The sequence below is a fragment of the Paramacrobiotus metropolitanus genome, unplaced genomic scaffold (assembly GCF_019649055.1).
Source record: "Paramacrobiotus metropolitanus isolate TYO unplaced genomic scaffold, Prichtersi_v1.0 Parri_scaffold0000019, whole genome shotgun sequence".
Lineage (NCBI taxonomy): Eukaryota > Metazoa > Tardigrada > Eutardigrada > Parachela > Macrobiotidae > Paramacrobiotus > Paramacrobiotus metropolitanus.
The window spans coordinates 355,317-373,081 of NW_026570239.1; the positions used below are offsets into that span (position 1 = coordinate 355,317).

Sequence of the window (17,765 nt, forward strand, 5' to 3'; positions counted from 1 at the left end):
AGATCGTGGTGGCATCATGTTGCCCTTTGCTCTGTTTATCATAATGTGTGTACTAACGTTTTTTTTGTCTGGATGTATCGTAATGCATACTTTCGGGGCATTTCTGCAAATTCTGTAAACATTTTTTTAGGGTAAGACTTTGCCGGGAAGTGTTATTTGCACGTGGTGACATTTACACGGATGGTTTTGTGGATAGCGCTGTTCGGAATTTATCTGATTATATATATGTTCGTTCCTTCTACATTATATGCAACGGAGAATACCGGCGAATTCTAACAATGATCTTTACTGTAGCCGCGCACGATAGATAATGAATCGCTCAATCACAACTTCAGAATAGCGCTGAGAAATCAGCAAAGAAAACAGATGTCTTTAGACACGCACAACTACGTGAACATAAATCACAACAGTTGCATAAACACCGGTTTACGACAACGAGCATCACTGTAGACATCACAGGTAAGGCTTCGTCGTCAGCTTATATGCTGCACTAGCATTGGATAATCGGAGCTCCAGGCCATCGAGTCTGCGGTAGATGCTGGCGGCGTAAGGAAGTCTGGCATCCACGCCGAGCGATAAATCTGTTGCCGGTATCTTTGCGTGGCGCAACACCACGAAAAAGTTGACAATCCAACCATTCGAATCAAAGTCCCACAGACGCACTTCCGCTCGCCCATCAGGATCTGGAAAAACTTACGTTTGGCTAGCGGTCAGGGTACGCAGTAAAAATCAAAATTAGTGCATTTTGAAAATGTCACCTATGTCAGTATTTAAACGGGTCATCATCAGAGCCTCCAGTAACGGTAGCCCCTGCACATTCAAAGGTCGATTCAGGTACATCCGGAACGAGAAGTCCGGATTTACTGGCGGCAGTTCGACTAGACGAACTCCGGGGATTTTTAGTTCCGTGGCGTTTACGTCTTCCAGGCGGTAGTACCGATCGGAATGGTTTGCCAGTGCCATTAAGTCGGTACCGTAATGGACGAATGTCTTCTGCTGCACGGTTACGAGAAAAGGCATGGGCATTACCGTCACACTGCGAAAAAAAATCCAGTGTTTCAGCACCACATCTTGCAAACGTGGCGTGCAAAGTGAATGAACTTCTTGACTCTTATTTCATAAAGTCAAACAAAAAGAAATGTGAAGTTCTTCAATTAAGGTAAGAAGATCTTTCTCCAGTCTTACCCAGCTACTGGAAAAGGTTAGTATAGCAACTGCACTGAAAAACCATCCTTACTCAGTAAACGTGCCGTTTATCCTCATTGGCAGGATGTGCGGCTTGAACAGGCCAAAATGAACGTCCACATCGCTCATGCCCGCTTCGCAACAGCCTTCTTTTACGCGCATCTGTCGAGCGACTCCCATCAAATCTGTCTTCAACTGGTCAGTATCAAAATAGCCGTTGGCACCCGTAGAATTTGCCCGCAAGTAGAGAGTTTCCAGTACGCTTGTGGTAGGAAAAAGCGGGCCTTCATATACAGGCACACCCTTCTGCTGCAATCGCTGGATAAAATCGTTAGGTGGAAGAATCTGGATTAACTCGTGGCGAGAGAAATTGCGAGAGTACAACCAAGGATACCACGACAGATTGCGGGAGAAATTCGCCGGCGAGAAAACATCGGACACCGGTAGTGTGTAGCTTATAAACATTAACGGCGATCTGCGAAATTTTTAATCATTGCAGAACCACATACTAAGCGATAATGTCCAGTTACCCATTCGCTGAAAAATACCCCGTTCCGTTATTAATCTGCAGAATTTCGACACGGGTTTCCGTCCAGTTGCTCTTTTCTGAATGGTACACGAAAACCTTATAGTGTATCTGGGAAAACCGGTGCCGTGGCACTCTTACCGAGACTCGGTAACCACGCATACGTGAGAGCATCCTCTAACTCGGCAATTGTCCGATTATTGATGTGCAGCGTAATCAGGTGCTGGCCCATAAATTCTTTGGATCCGAGAAACGGTTGGAGAAGCTGATAGAGAACGGAAGGCTGAACATAAAAGCGTGTACTGTTTATTCCCCGTAATAAAGGACGGTCGGAGGGATCGGCTTGACCCGCCCTGAGCCCGTCCGGGTCTGACACATTGGGGCAAAGGCTGAACGTTCCTGGCACGGTTTCGTTTACTCCTAGTGACACAGGAAATAGTTTGCAAAAGCGCTGCATCTTGACGAAAACTGATCTTCCGAAATCCGGACCAGAACTTAATACAACTAAAAGTCAAAGTACTGACAGTCACTGCGGTACGATTTCATGAGGCAACTGCAGCGACATCGGTCATGAAGGTTGACCTTTAATTTATTTGCGCAGGAATCAGCCCAATGCAGTAATTGAGAAAAAAATAGTACAGCTAAGGAATAAATTAAGGTGAAGGCTCCTCATACCACCTTTTACCACCTTTGGCTCCTAATACCACCTTTCGTACCCCCTTTGGCTCCTAGTACCACCTTTTGCACACCACTTTTGACTCCGCATACCACCATTTATTTAGTACTTAACAGTTAACAGGTCTGCCAGATTTTAATATCTGGAATAACTGAATGATTAGCTTGCGCAGCCACATCCATATCTACACGCTTCGCTTCGTACAATGCCGCATCTATAGCGGATATGAAATCAAATCCCGGATTGGCAATTCTTTCGGCCTGTCGTCCGGCCCGTCTTTTTAGTGGAACCAGTTCTTTCTTCTCAAAGCATTCTGAAATCCATTTTCGGATACCTTTGCCGGTGTACGATGTCTTTGCCGGTGTACGACTTTTGTGGAAAAGGTCATATGCGAATGCGGCAGCAAATGGTCCACAATCGACACCATTTGTTTGATTTTGTACGTTTTCGTACCGTACCCGCAACTGCTCTTCCGGCTCATCACGGACTTTTACCGGTAAAATGATCTTGTGACATTGTAACCTTGAACTTTTACAAAAAAACATCAGAGCAACAAATATTTTAACTTATTCTTTTATTAAAAGCTTGAAAAAACTTATGGTGGTATGGGGAGTCAAACGTGGTGTGCAAAAGTGGTATAAGGAGTCAAAGGTGGTATGAAAGGTGGTATTAGGAGCCAAAGGTGGTATAAAGGTGGTATGCGGAGCCTTCACCATGGTGGTATGGGGAGTCAAACGTGGTGTGCAAAAGGTGGTATAAGGAGTCAAAGGTGGTATGAAAGGTGGTATTAGGAGCCAAAGGTGGTATAAAGGTGGTATGCGGAGCCTTCACCATAAATTAAGGGACAAAGAATTTCCTGGCTAAACAGGGCCAAATCATGGAAATGTTCGCGACCTTTCGTTTTAATTTTCGCGGGCTTTCAAGTAATACTTACCAAATGACCTACAGTTTTCAGTTGAAGCGGCGCTCTTCATTGCACCCAGTAATGAACAAAAAAACTGTAACTAAAATACTTAAAAAAACTGATGAAAAAAATCGTAACTTTTTCGGAATGTCAAAAAGGTTGCTTAGTGCATAGCTCATCCAGTGCATGCACCATCCCAACAATTTTTTCTCGACTGAAAGACGAAATCTTACTCCAGACAAAACAATTTAAAAACGTGAAATATTACACAACTTGACAATAATTGAGGCGAAATTTTGAACTTTGCGAGCTGGGACACTAAAAATCTCGATACGATTTCACGTGGCGCCGTTGTTAACGAGGGGTCTCAATTTTTCAAAAGAATGTTATATTGGGTTTGGTAGCTTAAGAAATTGTCTATCGAAAGATTTGATTTGGTTTAAATTACGTTAAGTAGTTCGCACGCGGCGAAACAAACGCGGGGGGTGACATTTTTTTCGGCCACCCGGTATGTGTGGTGGCTATTGACAAATAAAAATATGTACGATAAGTTACGACGTGGAAGTGAATTCTCGTTGTTTGCACTGGGGCTGAAATACTTTGATGGGTGTACTTGCCTAACTCTTTCATCCAGCCATACATCCTGATTCTATGCACGGATGAGCTTGTAGTCACATTGGCTTGGACGTCGGTCGAGGTTATTTCCGGAATAACAATCAGCACAGAGAAAAGAAACAGTATCGTGGACTGCGGTACGCCACGGAATCGGTCTCGGTGCTCCAGCAAATTATCCATGTCGTGAAAAGTCATTGTGATCTTCAGATTACCAGTGTATAAGCAAGCTGAACACGAGTATACAATGTATTGATCGGAGCTTCTGTAAGTTTTCTTAGTGTCTGCCATTTGCGCCGGAAGAAATTTTGCGGTGTCTTGAAAAATCCGGTTGTCCGAGTGCCAAATGATTTAAACGTTAGTGATTATGCGATGTTCTTTAATCTGCGCATATCTGAATCACTCAAGTGCTGACAAGCAACTCAGCACTATTATAAGAAACACTGATTGAGGTATCCGGAATCGCTTCGAGCAATTGCCTAAATATGCCGCAACCAGTCTGGAATTCTAATCTGTGGCTGGTGTCACTTTATATTGCGGGAATCGGTCTTTCTTCAGGTTGAGAAAACGAATAACAGATATAGGTAAGATAATAGAAATATATAATGCCAGCGTTTGTAATTCATTGTACTTGTCTTTTTGGATTCGGCAGATTTTATGCTCGCAGCTTATACATAGTTGAATGACAACGGCAGCCAGAACCGAGAAGCAAAAATGGCACATTTAAGAGCTTGAAGATTTCGCTGTTTCGACTGTCGAATTTAGAGAGAATGCCATAACCAAAAGGTGCTAAAGATCATCGTTACCAAAAGCTGTGCTAGATAAAGGTCATCATAATGCATCATAACCAATAGGATCTACATTAACCGAATTTTCACCTTATTCAGTAAGATTCAAAGATTTCATAGCGAAATTCAACGGGAACAGGTAACCAGGGCTGATAGGTGAAATTCAGTCAATGTAATTGTAAGCGGGCATCAGAACTGTCCAAGTGTGGGCAATTACAGTGTTTGCAACGCTAAACAAGAAACCGTTCATTTCGTCAAGTGATGGATAGCGCCACAGTTTCCAGTAAATTTCTTCCTCCATTTTTGGATAGGACAGAGCAAACGTAAACTTGAAAGCGTCACGCCTACGGAAAAAGAGGACTGATGATTTCGAAAAGTTAACTAGCGCGATATTGTGCACAATGAAGTAGTTCTGGGAGAAAAGAAAATTCTCACAGTTGTTCAAATGATTTCACTAACCCGGCGGTTGTCATCAGGGTGTCATTGCGTTCCATCAAAGCAATGGTTAGCGTGAGACGGTCCACTGTCACGGGATTCGCGACGGCAAACGCTTGCTGTACTGCATCCAAAACTTTATCTGAATTCTGTGGAAAAGAACAGTTTGCAACCTAAAGTTTTTGACTGACCCTGTGATTAATGGACGGAATCTCGGCAGCTTATAACGATACCTATGGAACAAGTTTTTTCCCAGTTTGGGATTGATTGGTTCGTTACTGTTGGTTTTTCTAAAAAAGCTGTCGCTGCGATTTTAATACTTTACGTCGTGGAGTAATAAAATTAACGTAACAAAATCTTCCAGCAGAATGCAACGGTTAAGGCCTTAAACCGTGGTTTTTCAGGATGAAGAAGAAGTAAACACCCTGCGTAAGGACGAGCTTAGCGTGGGACGGCTCCGTCATCGAAATTTCGTTCTTATGGTATGGGTTTCTAGTGGGAAAGCCTCATGCCATTATTTGTTCATGACTTCATGGTAAAATTTACAACGGTCGGCGTCGTTAATGTTGGCTGTTCTCCGGCATTTTTTCTTGTGCTTGCGTGTTTCTTGCACGAGGTAAATTCCAAAGCAAACCTACACAAATAATTGCTGAAACTTACCGGCAGCCATTTGGTATTTGATATTAGATCCTCCAGTCCAAGGTTAGAGTATCGTTCCACATACAACGTAAACGTTTTCTTTAGAGGGCACAGCTGTTCTTCAACCGGTAAGGACCAAATGCTTTCTCCTTCACATTGTGCAAGAGTCGATGCTTTAATCGTATCCAGCCAGTAAGCGGGATAAGAGTCCTTCATCAACTTATACGCTGTACTGGCATTTGATAATCGGAGCTCGAAGCCATCGAGTTTGCGGTAGATGTTAGCAGCGTAAAGCAGCCTGGCATCCACGACGAAGGATGCGTATGGCACTGGTACTTTAGTGTGGCGCAGCACCACGAAAAATTTAACAATCCAACCATTCGGATCAAAGTCCCATAGACGCACTTCCACTCTCCCATCAGGGTCTGGAAAAATTATACGTTTATCAACGAATAATCGAACATACGTTTGTTTACATCAGAATATACGTTTGTCAACGCATAATAGTAGTACATTCCGATAAGGTCACCTCTGTCAGTATTTAAGTGGCTCATCATCAGAACCTCGAGTAACGGTAAGTACTGCACATTCAATGGTCGATTTAGATACATCCGAAACGAGAAGGCTGGATCTACTGGTGGTAGCTCCACTAGCCCAAATCCAGGGATTTTCGTTTCCGTGGCGTTACTCATGTCCTGTTTGTAGTAACGATCGGAATGGTTCGCGAGTCCCACCGCCAGATCGGCAGCATATTGGACATATTTCTTCTGCTGGACGGTGATGACGAAAGGCATGGGCATCAACTTCAAACTATGCAACAATGTTTCAACATCACATATCGCAAACGTGGCGCGAAAAGCGAATTATGAACCGAATGGTAACAAATGCACTGCAAAAGTGCCCCTTACTCAGAAAAGGCACGGTTTCTCCTCACAGCCATGACGTGCGGCTTGAGTAAGCCAAAATGAACGTCCACATCGCTCATGTTCGCATCCCCACAGCCCTCTTTAACACGCAGCTGTTGAGTGAATCCCATCACATCCGCCTTTAACTGGTCAGTATCAAAATAGCCGGATGTAAAATTGGCCCGTAGATAAAGATTTTCCAGCACGTTTGTCTTAGAAAAAACTGGGCCTTCATAGACCGGCAAACCTTTCTGCTGCAGTCGCTGGATAAAATCGCCGATTACAGGAGGATCGATTCGGGTCAACTCGTGGAGGGTGGAGTTGCGAGCGTACAACCAGGGATAACGGGGTAGATTGCGGGAGAAATTCGAGAAGATATCGGGCACCGGTAGCGTGTAGACGATAACCATCAACGGCATGCTGCGAATTCGCAAAGTATTTTCGCGGAAAACATACTGTATATGATGCTCTAATGCGCACTTACCCGTTCTGTGAAAAATACCCGGTTCCATTAAAAGTCTGAATGATTTCGGTGCGTGTTGCTGTCCAGTTGCTCTTCTCTAAAATGTTTACTGAAAGCTTGCAGAAGAAGTACACCGGTTTCGAAGCACCCTTACCGAGACTCGGTAGCCATGCATAAGTAAGAGCATCCTGCAGCTCGGCAATTTTTAGGTTATTTATTTGTAGAGAAACCAAGTACGGACCCATGAATTCCTTCAATCCAAGGAACGACTGGAAAAGCGGCAGCAGAAAGGGAGACTGAAGATAAAATTGTATGTTCTTAATTCCCCATAAATTACGACGGTCAATGTAGCGCTCCACTCCTTGAGCTACACTGAGTCCGTTGGGATCCGACACATTGGGGCACAGGCTGTATGTTCCCGGCAAGGTTTCGTTTTCTCCTAGCAACACCAGAAAAAGTTTGTAACGTCATAAAAGTTGAATTTCCGGTCCAGGTTTTACGAAATCAAAAATTAAAACACGGGAGTAAATGCATTGCGATTAGGCTAATCATCATCAACTTCCGCACATCCAAATGTAGACGGATAATTTATTTGCGCCGAACTGAGCGAGGTGTTACAGTAACTACAGTTAAATGAAAACAGCAGGATTAATGGTACCAAGTGCTAGTACAGGTATGCGAATTATGGTAATGTTAAACCTGGGACTAAGAACCAGGAGTTTGACATTTGACATTGGTGACTGATTATGGGACTGCACATCATTTATGGGAATGGGAAAGTGCGCAAAAGGTTACGCACTGACTGAGCGATAGTGCAAAGGTTTGTGGAGAAGGTGTAAGGTAACGGAAGATTGTACACGGTTTGGTCCCAAAGGCAGCATTCCCCGACACATTTAATTCTCTTGAAATCCGCTATCAGGATTTTTTACAACTAGTTAACATCGCTTCAGGACGATGTTAATTATACGACATTATTTTGGTACTATGTATCCAGTCAGGTTTCCATTAGACAGTGACGTTTAGAGCCCAGAACTTAACTACCGCCACCAATTTTATCTGTCCTTGGATGCAGAAATCCAACGCTATTTATTACTCAGCAGGTTACTAAAACGCTCTGGTTATCGTCACTAGTACAATCATTCATGGGTTACAGCGTCATTCAGTTCCCGAGCTTTGCACTATGCCAGACATACTTACCGAACCCTTTGAACCAGGAGTATCTCTTGGTATTGTTAAAGGGTGGGCTTGTGATCATATTGACCGCTTGGATGTTGGAAGATACTGTGACCGGAATAACAACCAACAAAGAGAAAATAAACAGTGCCATGTGCTGTGGTACACCACGGAACCGGCCTCGGAGTTCCATCAGATCATCCATATTGTGAAAGATATCAATAAAGTCTTGATATTACCGGTGTATTAGCAAGCTAAAATTAATAAGAGTGATTTTATACTGGTCTGTGCTTCCAGTTACTGTCAGTCATTTGTGCCGGGAGAAATATACGTTGTCTGGTGAATTCCGGTAGTCCGGGTGCCGAATGATTAGCGTGCTCACGTTATATTTTTGTAATTATTCTTTACTCAGTGCACATACAATGTATTTTCATTCATGTACTGACAATCAACTACGCACAATTATAAGAAACGCTGGCCAATGTACCCGGAATCGTGTTTAAATATGCAGCAACCAGTTTTGGAATTCTGATCTGTAGCGGGTATCAGTGTATGTTGCAGGAATCGGTCTTTCTTCAAGTACAGAAAAACGCATAATAAAATCGCTGGTGAATACGCTATATGGTGGATACTTGAAAACCCCTGCGGAAGACTGGTATAATGACACCGCTTATTTTCAGTTGTGATTTGGCATAATGTATGATACTCTATGGTTGAATGACAAACGGCAACTAGAAAGAGTGACGCGCTTAAAAACAGCTTATACCGATTTCGATTGTTAGCTGGTAATCAAGGTATCGCGCCATTTTCACATCTCTTCCTGCTTTAGTTAACCGGCAGTTTTACACACCACACTCAAAAAATTTCGAAACAAAGTAAAAGTATCATTTAATCCAAAATCAGAAGGTGAAACAGTCGAGGTCACGGGGAAAGCATACCGTCGCTGCATTTAACCAAAAAGACGCTTTGCCCGTGAACAACTACGAGTGGGACTTTGCGACGCGGAACACAAGGACGCTGGGAAATTTCGGCTTACGACACATTGCTTTGAGACTTTTTCACTTTGCAACATTTTGCCGCAAGAAACCAGGTTGAAATTCTGTCTCGGAACTCTCGAGTCATGTACAAATTTGCGCGAAACAAATTCCAGCGGCGGAATGTCGTTGCGGCGATATGTTTGCTACCAATCCTTGCGAATATGGCCTCGGCGAAATGTTGCGGTGTCAATAATGTTGGAGTTGAGATAGTACATCCGCAATGACCCGCAAACGCCCCACCCGCCCCGCCATATTCGGCACCAAGTTGGGCACGAGGAATCCGTATTCTTGAACACGCTCGAGCGCAAAGCTTGGTGGTCCGATCCACGTTCGCTAACCTCTCACAGATTCTCCGTCGGAATAAAGGGGCTGACAAAGAAGAGCGGTTTATCTCAAGAGTCTGTGTCGTCGCGAACAAGAGCGGTTCCGTCCATTTGCTTGGAACGAAAGGGAGAAAGGCAAACGGAAGATGCCGTCCGTTTGCGTTTTTCGAAATTACTTGCTTCCCAAATTTAATTCTTTCCGAAGAATAATGCGACTTGTTTTAACCCGCCCTGCTATTATATATAGCAAGGTTAATTTTCTTAAAAGTGAACGGGAATGAAATTCTTTTAATTTTTTTTAAATTAGATTTTTTTACTAATAAGTTCAGAATAAAAGATAATAATATGGTTCTGAAGGTCGATGCATGACTTTGTGATACTGAAACTATGCGCACCGGAAGGTGTAATGATTAACGTCTAATCTGGACAACAGTGCTCCAGCGCAATCAGTCGAAATTTTATGCTCATTGACAACCGGCATCCAAGCCGGTTGCGCGATGCCTGGGGGCTGGAGACGATAATATTGTTGTTGTTATCAAACAGCCGGTGCATGTTGCTCAAAGCACGCATACACCGCCTCCGGTTATCAGCATATTAAATTAACAGCCCGAAGCCAGAAAACAGCAACAGTAGTTTCATAAACCATCAACTTACAAGCTGCTGTTGTAATATCGTCTTAAAATGAGCTCACCGAAGAAACACGTGCTCGTTCTGCTCTTCCCGGCGTACGGTCACTTGATCCCCATCCTAGAATTGGCTCGCCGCATCAGCCGGCACCATCGTGTCACCATCGCCTTATCGAAAGAACGTGCGCTGCTTCTACCCACCAAGAACAGTTTTCGACCTCGTGCGGACGAAGACATCCACGTCTTCGGGATCGAGGACGACGTCCCGTCGGATGTCTTCCCGGCGAATTTCGGGAAGGTTATCCGGGAGCAGGTGGAACCTAGTGTACGGCAGTTGATCCTGGATGTGGATTACACCGGGGATGGAAAAGGAACAGGGAAAGTGGGTATTCCGGCCGTGGATTGTATCGTGGCCGATAATTTCTTCGCGCCGGTATTGGGTGCGTGTGGGGAACGGGGCATTCCCTATTACGGATTCCACACCACGGCGGTGCGGTTGTTGCGCTACATGATGCTGGTCGATGAAACTGCTCAGGTATTAACAAATAACAGAAAAATAGAATTGCACAATTTCAAACTAGAAAATTGCCATGCACCAAGTACAGTAATGCAGTGCAGTGCAATAAACAATGGTAGGATAAAGAATGCGTATTTAGGCTTTTGGCTTCGAATGACCGTAACACTGAATTTGTGTTGTAATTGATGTCCGTAACGCAGAATAAATGTAGTAGGCTGGCTCAATTCGGCCTCTTGTAACACGACGTTCAAGTGCTCGTACAGAAAGAGCCTTATGCAGCTGAAGTACTGGAGCAGTTTTCCTGTAAAATTTGTATTTTTAACGAGTACAACTTTCACACTCTTTTATCATTACTGGCTTAACTAGCGAAGTTTCCATTTTGAATTTCCGTTAACGGTTTCATTTTCAAAATTCGGGCGGCGAAATTTTATAGAATCTTTTAGGCTGTTTAACTGTTTTATTCTTTTGAAATCGGTACCGGGAGTCGCAGTGAAAATTATCGTTTAAAATAATTTAAACTTTCGCTTTTGGTATTTAACCTAAAAATGTTATAGAATCGTATGAAATGGGCGTCATGAAGAAACTTGCTTTGAAATCAGCCTGAGGTGGGATCTTACCGGCACACACATTTAGCGTCAAACGAATGTAGTGCACTGGCTTAAATCAAAGAAGGGGAACCTAGAGAGAGAGTCAAAAACTGGGTTAAAATTCAATAAAACCAACGTTCGTTTTCTGTTGCTATTTTTTTCACTTTTACTTAATGGCAGAAAACACTTAAACGGACTTACGAAAATTGTTCGAAAGATCGGGCACAGTTTTTCGCTAGTCAGCCAGTAAGTATGCTTGGACTTAACAAAAATTAAGCATACTTACTGGCTGACTAGCGAAAAAATGTGCCCGATCTTTCGAACATTCAGAAACCATGAAAAAATCAGTAGAAAACGTTGGACCCGAATAATGCATCCGATTAATAAAATAAATGATTAATAAAAATTTTGTCAGCCGTTATTTTATGTGGTTAAACAGTTTTAATAACTGAACAGAAAAATTCGTCCTGAAATTTCTTTTCATCGCCTCAGTAACATTTTTAGATAATTAGAACCGCCGGTCCGCCGCTCTTCCCCAGCATCCCGCTGCGTGGCCAGCGCGTGGCCTCCATCGCCGAGGGCACCTACCACATCTTCCGCAACATGAACGCAGTCATCACCGGAGCTGCAGGCACCATCCAGAACGGTTTCCGCTCCATGCAGACGGACGACATCGCGCTCCTTCGCGAGGACACCGACTTCCGGGATAAACCGCTCTTCTGCGTCGGTCCGCTTCTTCCCACGGCGGAAGTCCTGGCGGCGGACGAGCCGATTCTGCGGTGGCTGGACCGACAAGCCCCACGCTCCGTGGTGTATGTGTCCTTCGGGTCCAGCGTCGGTCCGAACGATGAGCAGCTTGTGGAGATCGCTAAAGCGTTGAGGGAATTGGGACGGCCGTTTGTGTGGTCGCTTCGGGATGGGCTGCATCGGCTGCTTCCAGCGGAGATGCAGACCGCGGTGGGGCGGCAGTTTGAGAGAGAAGGGTGCAGGTTCGTTGTCGCGAACTGGGTGCCGCAAATGGCGGTGCTGCAGCATCGGGCGACCGGGGTGTTTGTCAGTCATTGCGGATGGAATAGCTCCATGGAAGCACTGTCATCCGGTAAACATTTTTTGCAAAGTTAACACAGTTTGCCACGTGGAACTTAGAGTGTAGAGAGAAGCAGTTCTATATATAGCCACAACACAAGATTTTCACCGCACAAACCTTTATTTGGAGTACTTTTTGCTCTTCAAAAATTTACCGGTCAATGTCGGCGAAAATGCAGTCTGTATGCAGACGAAAATGCAATGCAGTCGGCGAAACAGTATGAGCGTTGCACAAATACCTGATTGTGTTTAATGAAAAGTTTATATTTGCATTTTGCAATTCGATTAAGTGTAATTTAACTTCAGAATTTGAGAAGTTACAGACATTTTACGTAAAAGTAGTAGATGAGGATTTTAAAAAAATTATTCTAATACGAGAACTGAACGAGAATTAAAAACAAATTAGGTATACCTAAATGTACTTCTCCAACAATTTTTCGGTACTGATTGCAGAAAGTGTTTAATAGTTTTCTGTACAACTGGTGTTAATAAATATAGGTTTCTTAAAGAATTGGCGTTATCGTAACATGAAAGTAAATTAACCAGACTTTAAACGAAGAAATAAAATTTAGAAATCGAATTATGAACTCTAGGAAAATTTCATATTCGTGTTTTCATTTGCATCGTCATACTTTCAACACAAAAAAATTGTTGTACCGGTGAAATTCCTGTTGTGCTGTAAAATTCCTTCCCCCGTCATTTTTTGCAGTTGATAAAAGTGTTGGAATTCAGTTGATTCATTCAAGTAATTCATTCTGCTGGCCTGAACCAAAATGCTCGTATGGATAGACACACGCTTTCCTGTATAATTTACAATTAATACACTCGTAACTTACCATGCGAATATTTTTTGTGGTAAAGGATGCTTAAATTTTTTGTAATATTTCTGATGTTGTTTGACTTGCTTCTATAAATACCATGGTACTCACTGTTGTTAGAAACATACCTTATTAATTAACAAATTAACAAGAAACCTTATTAAATAATTAATAAAGCATCTAATTTAATTGCTGTCTTAATTTTGTAAGGAACTACTCTGTACAGATATTAGATATATGCAGATGCAACTGTTAGTAAATGAAGTTGAATACTGTCTACAATAACTATTTTCACTGATGTTTTCTTACAGGGGTTCCGTTGGTTGCTTGGCCGATGTTTGCTGACCAGAAGTCCACATCGCAGTGGCTGGTGGAGCACGGTGTGGCCGTGATGATTTCGGAAGAGGGAAAAATGGGGCGCACTGTGCCGGCGCAAGATATTCGCTTAGCCATCGCCACCGTCGCCGGTTGGAACGCAACAGCGGAAGTTGACGACAACAAGTTTCAACGGGCCGCGCAGAAATGGAAGGACGAAATCATGACGGCACTCGGTCCAAACGGGAGCTCCACACAGGAGTTTCTTAAGCTGATGGAGTTAAGCTAATTTAAATTGCGTATATTCTATTCGATCGCAAATATTTTATAAACCGTATCTTCTTGAATGACTGTGATTGTGATGAATTACTTACGTCTGGTGTACTCTGTAATTTGTTTTCTGGTACGCATTGTCACCACAGTGCGTATATGTTACATTCAGATTAAAGGTCACAATTTTAAAATAATATGAAGCACATTGCCTAATTATCGTAAACCGTAGCTCAATCGACTGTACAGACAGATATTGCATGAGTTGTATCTTCTGCCGAGCGGTTCTCAAATTCATTTTGAGACTAGTGTTGGGTCGGCCCGGGCCGGGCCGTTGTTTAAACGGCCCGGGCCGCGGACTGTCCCGGGCTGCGGGCCTGCGGCCCGACATGTCACCGGGCCGCGGCCCGGGCCGTCTTGCTGCACAATAATATTTCATTCCCGGATGTCATTATGCAAGCGGCTACAGAGAGTACGTCAACAGAAAAACAGGCGGATATTCGCCTAGAAAGCATTTAATTTGCAAAAATTAAGCAAAACTCCTCGAAAAATACTGAATTTCAGTAAATCCTTATGAAATTTTTCGTTTTTCTACGTCTTTTTCCATATTTAACTTCCATAGCGGGCCATGGCCCTTCTCCCCGGGCCGAGGGCCGCGGCCCGGCGCGGCCCTCCCAAAAGGGCCGGGCCGGCCCAACAGTATTTGAGACTGCGATCTAACTACTGTACGAGTATAAAAGGAGAAAGGCTCAGAATGCGCGTTCTACTGCTTTTATCAATCAACGTTTTAGTAGCTGTCATTAAGAGAAATGCTACTGCTATGTTAAGTAATGAAATTTTGATCAGCGGGTGAATACAGATTTTGGCTGTTTTTTATGTTCAAATCAATTTTTAGTTATGAAGCGGTGTACCGGCGCTTGCATTTTTTGGTTGTTTGATGGCTTTAAAGAAGTTTAAGTTTCAAAAAGATTCGGTTAAGATAGATAAAAAACCCTAAACAATTTGAATCAAAATTTGTTTATAGCAGTTTTGTGACTACACTAAACACAGCAATTTAATGGTTGCTTGGCCGATGCTTGCCGATGGGACATCTGCCTGGTCGAACACGGTGCGGGCCGCACGGTGCCGGGCGGCACACAAAACCAGCCCAGCCATCGCCACCGTCGCCGAGTGTAACGAGAAGACCGAATCTTACGCCGACAACGGCGCCGACAAGTACCATAGAAGAATAAGAAAGGGAAGGATGAAGAAAGGAAAGTGGCACGCAGGAGTTCTCGCAGATAATGGAGTCCAGTTACGGGTAATTTGCAGGCGCAGTTAGTTACGGCGCGCCGAATCTTACGCCGACAAGTACCATAGAAGAATAAGAAATGGAAGGATGAAGAAAGGAAAGTGGCACGCAGGAGTTCTCGCAGATAATGCAGTCCAGTTACGGGTAATTTGCCAACCAATGCAGTCATCCGAACTACAATTCAAATATTGTTGATAAGATGACCGCTCGTGAATGAGTGCAAACCATCGATGAGCGTTCATCTTTTAAGGAGAATTTATACTATGGTAGCGAGACTGAAAATGAGATTTTCAAAATTCTACAGTGTAATAAGAATAGTTACATCTATTACTGGGCGAAAGTTGAGTAGATTCAGGTAGCAACGAAAAACCTTATTCAAGTTTTTTCATTGCCGACCAGGAGCGATTTGGAGGCTAGCGTATCTTTCTACAGTACTGCCACCTGTGATCAAAATTAGTGAAAGAAAGATTGCACCGAGATGGGCTTTCTTTCATTCTGGAATATGCCTTGTGGCTGTTATATTCCATGCCAGATTGCAAGTGTAATAGGACCAGACAAGGCTCATGTTTACACAGTGAGGACGAATACAGCATAACAAAGACGCTAGACAATGGAAACACGTAGCGCTATCCTGATAGTGCACATGAAAGAGTGGCCAAAGTCTACTCTTCGCTGTGCACGCATTCAGTGTGGCGGCACTGCAAGCGCAGAATCGGTAAGACCAAAGGAAAGCGCAGAACAAAAGAAGGTTCTTCGCCACTTTCTGAAAAATTTTCCAAAATTCACTTCTAAACTCAATAACAATTTTCAAAGATGTCAGAAAATTCTGACATTTGATTAGATTCAAGAAAATTCATTTTCAAGAAGAATTGTGGAGCGTTTTTGTGAAAAATGTTTGCGTATTCTGTAAAAAATAAAAGAAAGTAACTTTGAGTGTAAGAAAGTTTGTTTTTTCAAGAATGGTTGAGTTTTTTGGAAAAAACGCTCCACAGAACTTTAGTCATTTTAGCGGAACACATCGCTGCGCTTGAAAGAAAAATTTCAAAAATCTGCTTGAATTGTTATTGCTTCCGGAAAATAACGGCTTTTGATCTGTGACTTTTACATTTTAAAATTGTCTAACCAATTTCAGACTTTCAATGTATGTAGCAAAAATATCATAGTGTTAGGTCAGATGAGTAGTCATGATGCAGCACAAGTGCACGCATTGCGCCAGCGAGAACAGTCAAAAGAGGTGGAAATCGGTATAATCTCTTCTTAACTGTTTACCAACTCTGTAATGTTTGCTGGCTCGATCATAGGACGGCATGAAAAAAATCAACAACTACTGTAGATACGGAAACCACACCTGTTTCCAGGAAGTACTGGGGTACAACCGGTGTGATCCGTGTGCCTCTTGGAAACAGATATCGGTACCGATACCAACCGACTGGATTTTCAGCAGCAGACCTAGGAATTTTTTTGGCAGTATCAGCACGCAGTCAAATATATTTAACAGTTTTACTTATTGCGGTTGGTATGTGCCGTCAGTTCTCTTATCCTTGTTTCATAACGATAGGCCTCAGCTTGGTGATCGTTTTCCGATTGTTCAAGTTCGGCCCACAGCTTCCGTAATGCCCGATCGAACTGTCACGGTGGTGCAGAATCTGTAGACACCATTAAAAAATATAGTAAAAAAATTTAGTACAATGTAATTAGATGGCGGCCTAAAGGGAATCAACAACCATGCTACTGCTTTACTGTTGTCATATTTTATTCACAGAATAGCGCCGATTATACCTTATTTAATCACCGTTGCAGTTAACAGAGTCGTGTACAGGTGTATACGGATTTACAGAAGCCCTGCATTATGCAGGACTTCTCATGAGACAAATCAGTTGGCACTCCTAAGTTTTAGTTACGGTTATCTGCAGGTCTGTTGACACTAGTCACTGCATGATAACATTCGCAAAGCACTGATTAGAGGGAACTGTCGGAAACCATATTAATTTATGTTTTGTTTGCTGCAGATAAAACTGGGTTCGGCTACAGCTGAACAATAATGATGGGGCACATTCGTCATGTGGGAATCTTTCTCTACCGCATTATTAAGATTACTACAATAAATAATGCTGTTGTTAAGAGCCAACGCCATTTCGTTATGTCTCACAGTAACGGATCCTTGTGAGTATAAAATCATACGGTCGCACTACTGGCCGCTGATCACTCGATCAGCAATGAGCGGTGGTGTTCAGGGCGGGGAAGAAAGGTCGATTTTCATTTCCGGTCTGCCTCCTTAAGATGGTCGAATTAAATACTATCACCTGACATTACGACATGCGGAAGCCGGCAACGATCAAGCTGACATGGGCAAAGAAAGTGATCGGATAGGAAATGCGGTTCATTCCCATATACAGTGCTAGTACTTGCTAACATTTCTACTGTTTAACTAAAACCATTTCTATAAATTTCTACTATAATCTGTTAATTTGTTCTAAAAAAGCATGTGCTAGCTTCAAATTAATTTTTTCGACAGTTAAACTATCTTTTGTTGTTCGATAAGATAAGCACTGGGTAGAGTGAATGTAGTAGGCATGTACTGTATTTTCC

General features: G+C 43.0%; 2 protein-coding genes across 7 annotated transcripts; both read right to left on the minus strand.

The window, feature by feature from the left end:
- Positions 1 to 289: 289 nt before the first annotated feature.
- Positions 290 to 4,138, minus strand: LOC129586062 (uncharacterized). Its single transcript, XM_055479055.1, has 6 exons — positions 3,909 to 4,138; positions 1,853 to 2,131; positions 1,716 to 1,791; positions 1,238 to 1,660; positions 759 to 1,036; positions 290 to 683 (listed from the first exon to the last, which is right to left on the minus strand). Exons 1-6 carry the CDS (start codon positions 4,099 to 4,101, stop codon positions 454 to 456), a joined length of 1,479 nt encoding a protein of 492 aa, XP_055335030.1. The 5' UTR covers positions 4,102 to 4,138; the 3' UTR covers positions 290 to 453.
- Positions 4,139 to 4,545: 407 nt separating this feature from the next.
- Positions 4,546 to 17,073, minus strand: LOC129586005 (uncharacterized). Of its 6 annotated transcripts, XM_055478981.1 has the most exons (14): positions 16,956 to 17,073; positions 16,681 to 16,822; positions 16,525 to 16,625; positions 13,610 to 15,350; positions 11,985 to 12,485; positions 11,427 to 11,487; positions 10,358 to 11,110; positions 7,288 to 7,572; positions 7,155 to 7,230; positions 6,674 to 7,090; positions 6,295 to 6,575; positions 5,787 to 6,190; positions 5,151 to 5,275; positions 4,546 to 5,035 (listed from the first exon to the last, which is right to left on the minus strand). In XM_055478981.1, the coding sequence occupies exons 8-14, from the start codon at positions 7,376 to 7,378 to the stop codon at positions 4,855 to 4,857; spliced, it is 1,575 nt and encodes a 524-aa protein (XP_055334956.1). In that variant the 5' UTR covers positions 7,379 to 7,572; positions 10,358 to 11,110; positions 11,427 to 11,487; positions 11,985 to 12,485; positions 13,610 to 15,350; positions 16,525 to 16,625; positions 16,681 to 16,822; positions 16,956 to 17,073; the 3' UTR covers positions 4,546 to 4,854. The 6 variants fall into 6 exon arrangements, 5 of the variants coding, with proteins under 5 accessions (XP_055334956.1, XP_055334958.1, XP_055334957.1 ...); XM_055478983.1 differs by lacking the exon at positions 11,427 to 11,487; XM_055478982.1 differs by lacking the exon at positions 16,956 to 17,073 and having other exon boundaries at positions 16,681 to 16,949.
- Between the last annotated feature and the right edge of the window lie 692 nt (positions 17,074 to 17,765).